We start from the raw sequence: 4,992 nt of genomic DNA, 5'->3' as shown, positions 1-4,992 counted from the left end.
CACATAAAACAAGGCAACATTTATTCTTTCTTCTCGTCTTCTGGGGCAGGGTCTGTTGGCGGCTCCTCCACCGCGGCGCTGTTGCTCTCCGAGCCAGTGTTACTATCACTGGTCCCTTCCTCAGCCATACTGTCCACCCCCTCCTGCCCCCTCTCCTTGTCCTCAGGAGTAGATGTGCCTTCTTCACCATTCTGTTGGCTTTCCGTTGCTTCTTCAAGGTGTGTCTCCTCTGTCTCCGTCGGGATGCTCTCATCGTCCTTCTTCTCTTCGGTCTTACTCGCAGCCCGCTCCTCCTCAGCAACCATGCTGCTCTGACTGCGTTCAGCTTGTTCTGCTGCCTCTTTCTCTCTTTCCTCCTGCCTTTTTCGAGCCTGCTCCTCTGCCTGTGCAATTTCAGCAGCAATTTTTTCCATATCCACTTCTACTTTTAAACCGCACAACCTTTTAAGTTCATTGTTAAATGAATCTGTGCTTTCCAGGAATTTCCTCTTCTTTTCCTGGTGTCGCTCCTCTATTTGAAGAAGTTCAGCTTCTAGCTTTCGCTGATGAACCATTAAGGACTGGACCTGTCGTTTGAGGACCTGCATTCTAGCTTTTGTGACAACTGACCGAACATCTGGCACCACACTCTCACTGAGGATTTCACTGATGAGGCGGTGGTTTCTCTGGAAACGGGCGGTGGCTGTATGCTTCATTGAAAAGCCATCATCATAATCGTCTGGATCTTCAGCAGGCTGGATGCTCATGTACGGCTCTCCTTTCTCCATGCGAGACTGTCTCTGTCGACTTTCTTCCTCTAAAGCAGCTTCTGCACGACTTTTTGCATTTATGTAAGCAAGGTATGCGGGGGAATTATGATAGGCCTTCATAGATTCATTGCACTCTATCTTTTCTGCTTCGTATTCGTTTAAATATTCTTGTTTTTCTTCATCAGTGAGATCTCGCCACATGCCACCAATAATCTTGCCAATCTCCCACAACTTTAGGTCAGGGTTGGAAGCTTTAACTTGGTCCCAGACCTTTCTGCTGTACCTCATGTAGGGCATCAGCGGCTTATCTGGTGGCTTTGGGGGTTTTGGAATCGTAATACCAGAGGATGCCGTGACCCGGCTGTTGGTGCCCGGGTTCCCTCCCAGCCTGTAGTTGTTGTAGGCGAGATGACTGTATGGATTGTATCCCACAAACCCTGGTGTGCTGGGCATTTGTGTTGCAGGAGCTGGGGTGGGAGGTGGGGCATAAGATGGTCTTTTTGACATTTTGGAAGATTAAGTTCTCAGTTCCTTAAGAATGAATCTGAGACACCGCGGGCAGAAAAAGCCTCAAGTGAATTTCTTAAATAGGTGATCCTGTCTCATTGGAATGCTACCCATAATGGCCAGTGTAACTCTAGGTTGTTTTTAGTAAAAATTTGCCATCTTGCTAGATATCTACAACTTCTGGCCCCACGGTTCTTATACATTAAAAAAAAAAAAAAGCAGGTTGTCAGAAGGTGGTATGATCAATCCTTCGGATGTAAAGTATCTCATTTCTTTAGGTAGTCAGCCTATGGGTTTCTCAGAGCCAAACAAATACCTCAGCTCTCTGGCTTCCAAAATTCCCTTTTGGCAACTGTCTACCTCTTGAGCATATCCTCTGAGGATATGCAACTGCAGATACCAGCAATAACCAATGAACCAGGGACTGGGGACTGGGGATGGGAATGAACAAGCAAGCCTCAAAGAACAGGGAATATGGACTAATTTCCTCCCAAAAGGAAAACTACAGCCACCAACAACAGTTCCCTAGGTGGAAGCCAGGGAAGCATCCCAAACAAATGGAGAACCGTAGACTAAAGCATCAGTAGCTCTCAGCATGGATCCAGGGGCAAAACCAAGGCATTGGGAGGCATCATTAAGCTACACTTGACATGACAATGTTAGGAGAAGGATCATCTGCTCGGGTACCATAGTATCATCAGCCTCGATCACTGGAGAGATTCTTCAGACCATAGTGTGGACAGTGGATTTAAAAAAGTTGAAACCAAAGATAGGAAAGATATGGAAGAGAGAGAAAGTACTTAGAATGGCATTGCTTCCCCTCAGGGGGAACAAAATGAGGAATTAAGGAAGTAAAATAGAAAATGAAATAAAAATAATTCAAGATTCACTTCAGAGGTGGAATTGACAGGCCCTGGTGAGTAATTAGGTGGAAGATAGAAAAAAAAACAAGTATTACTATTATAGTAAAAAAAATCCCCCTATTCAAATACCACACTGTGATTCTCTCAATAAATTTATTTCCTTGTATATCAGCAAGGAAGCCTCTGTGCAGATAACCAGACCCAGTTCTTGAACCAAATATCTATTTCTCTTGCAAATTCAACTGGCATTCTGTTTCATTATCAAGGTCTTATACTTTGTGGAATGTTTTACAGCCCAGTATTACTTAAACAAGTCTGTGTAAATGGATAGCACTGATTTATTAGACTGTGACCATTGCTCCAACTTTCTGGCCTCTGTTGAGACCCTGGCCTGGAGCTAACACCTGACATCTCTTTGACATCACTTCTTAAATAAAATGGAAATTGAATAATGAACATGGAGATACATTTGTGAACTTTTATTCTGTCTGTGAGGTCAGTTGGTATCTATCACTTAGAAAAGAGTTGGAACATATTATTAGCTCCATGGATCCTCTCAGAGTTTATGCTGGTGTCCCAATCACTGTGTATTTAACTTAAGAATTTGGAGAGGACTGGAATATTTGTTTTTGTTCCAAAGATGTCTCAGAACAAGAGGAGCAGTGAATCTAAACATGACAAGCCATTAATTTATGTGATTAATTCTTTATGGTGCCTGACATAAGCTAGACATGATTACTACTACTAAAACTATCATTAGTACGATGAATAATGAAAAAAAAACATATAAATATAATAATGATCGGATTATACTTCATTTAAATTGTCTTAGTGTTAAGACATATATCAATCCCATAAAGTTATCTCTATGCTTTAAAGACTCATGGAAATCCTTGAATTATCTTTTGCCAAAACCAAGATTTATCAGCATCATCTAAAAATCCTAAATCCCCTCAAATATTTAAGATTCATAAGCAAGTTACAGCTCCTTACAGAAATTAAGATCCAGGGGTGCCTGGGTGCTCAATAGATTAAGCCTCTGCCTTCGGCTCAGGTCATGATCCCAGGGTCCTGGGATCGAGTCCCGCATCAGACTCTCTGCTCAGCAGGGAGCCTGCTTCCCCCTCTCTCTGTCTGCTGCTCTGCCTACTTGTGATCTCTCTCTCTGTCAAATAAATAAATACAATTAAAAAAAAAAAAAGAAAAAAGAAAAGAAAGATCCATAGCCTGGCTTCATATGCTGAACAGACACAAATATCCTTCTAGAGGGCTTGTCTCATCATTCCAAAGACTGAATTTTTTTCCTCCTACCTTTCTGGTTTTTGTCTTCACTTGAGAGATGTACTAAATATATATTAAAATGTACTACTTCATTCAACAGATTTACTTTATGCCTGACAATATTTGTGGTACCCCGGACATGGTAGCTTTCCTCATGGAATTTATAATGTAGTGGAGGACAGAGACAATATACAGGAGAATGAATAAGAAAATTATCTGGACTGATATAACTTATGAAAGTGGCAAAACAGCGTATGTGATGGAGTGTGACAAATACAGATGCTAGATGCATAGACCAACTGCTCCATGAAGTACCTCCCTTTCCTTCTTTATAAACAGATCAAACTCATATAAGATTACTTCAGTGTTTAAACAACTAACTATCAAACATCTACTCTATTTCCCTATTGTAGGCAATGAGGATAGAGAAGTCAACCAGAGAAGGCCCTTCCCAGTATGGAACTTAGATTCTAGTAGACTCAGCATTTCTTGTCAAAGGTTTCATCAATACTTGTGGTCAATGTGTCCAAAGTTCTTCCCAAATAATGTGGTGCTTATTGTCAGACCAATCAAGCTACACAAAAAATGTCGAGGTGACAGTCCTCAGAACAATTAATGTGCCAAGATGAATCTTAAATTAATTTAAATATAAAAATCAGTAGAATACTTATGTTGAACATATCTGCTTTGTAAGCGGTATGTTTGTACACGGGCTGTGGCTTCTTACTATTAAAAGCACAAAATGAGATCACAGGAAAAATTTTCTTCCAAATAAGTTAGCATAGAGTAGATTATCATTTGGAAAAGGATTTAATTAGAGGGGAAAAGTTGAACCAAAGGTTACTAAAGTCATCAGGCTGTTACCTTTCTGAATATCAGGTTTTTAAACATAGAGCTCTACATACAAGAAAAGGCATCATAAACATAAAAATAAAGCAGCCTTCTAATACTTGAACAAATAGCTATTCAAATTTAGGGGGATGGTTTAAAGAAGCATCACAGAAGCACCTTTCCTGAGAAATATGTTGTTGCTATGTTGAAAATAGGAACTTAATCATCTTTTTTCAATAAGAAATGACAGTTCGACACACGACACCCTATACTTGTCACTTTGCTGAGACCCTACTATGTGCAGCACACTGAATTACTGAGGAACATGAAGACACAGAACACAGTATCTGCCAAAATTTCTAAATGATCACCAGGACAACGGAAGTCAAAGTAATATTACAATTGACAATTTAACCACAACATTATCTCAATATTGAATTGAAGCAAGAGTGAGGAAAGCATTATTTGTAATCAGAACACCAGTAAATACTACTCATTAGCTTTCACAATTAATCTTAGCATATTCAGTCGTTAATTAGTTCAACGGAAATTCTCACAGAATTCAATTTTACTGGCCTGAAGACAAAATTCATTTTTATCTGAAATTACTTCCTTTTTTAAAGGTTGCTTTCAATCATTTTACTATGTTTTATTAACGTGACATTAGATTACTTGTTTAATGACATTTCCACTTTTAGGTAGTTATTCAACTGGCATAAGGAACACGCATTAAAGTCAGTGCTTATAACCAACACATGTTA

At 39.8% G+C, this 4,992-nt stretch overlaps 1 protein-coding gene across 1 annotated transcript; it reads right to left on the bottom strand.

Moving 5' to 3' along the window:
• Positions 1-20: 20 nt before the first annotated feature.
• On the bottom strand, positions 21-1,312 carry LOC132006673 (SWI/SNF-related matrix-associated actin-dependent regulator of chromatin subfamily E member 1-like). The gene has a single exon (XM_059384599.1). It carries the CDS (start codon positions 1,254-1,256, stop codon positions 21-23), a length of 1,236 nt encoding a protein of 411 aa, XP_059240582.1. The 5' UTR covers positions 1,257-1,312.
• Positions 1,313-4,992: the final 3,680 nt, after the last annotated feature.

Source organism: Mustela nigripes, chromosome X (genome assembly GCF_022355385.1).
Source record: "Mustela nigripes isolate SB6536 chromosome X, MUSNIG.SB6536, whole genome shotgun sequence".
NCBI lineage: Eukaryota > Metazoa > Chordata > Mammalia > Carnivora > Mustelidae > Mustela > Mustela nigripes.
The sequence above is the reverse complement of the archived record's forward strand: the minus strand, read 5'-3'. Positions and strand labels throughout refer to the sequence as shown.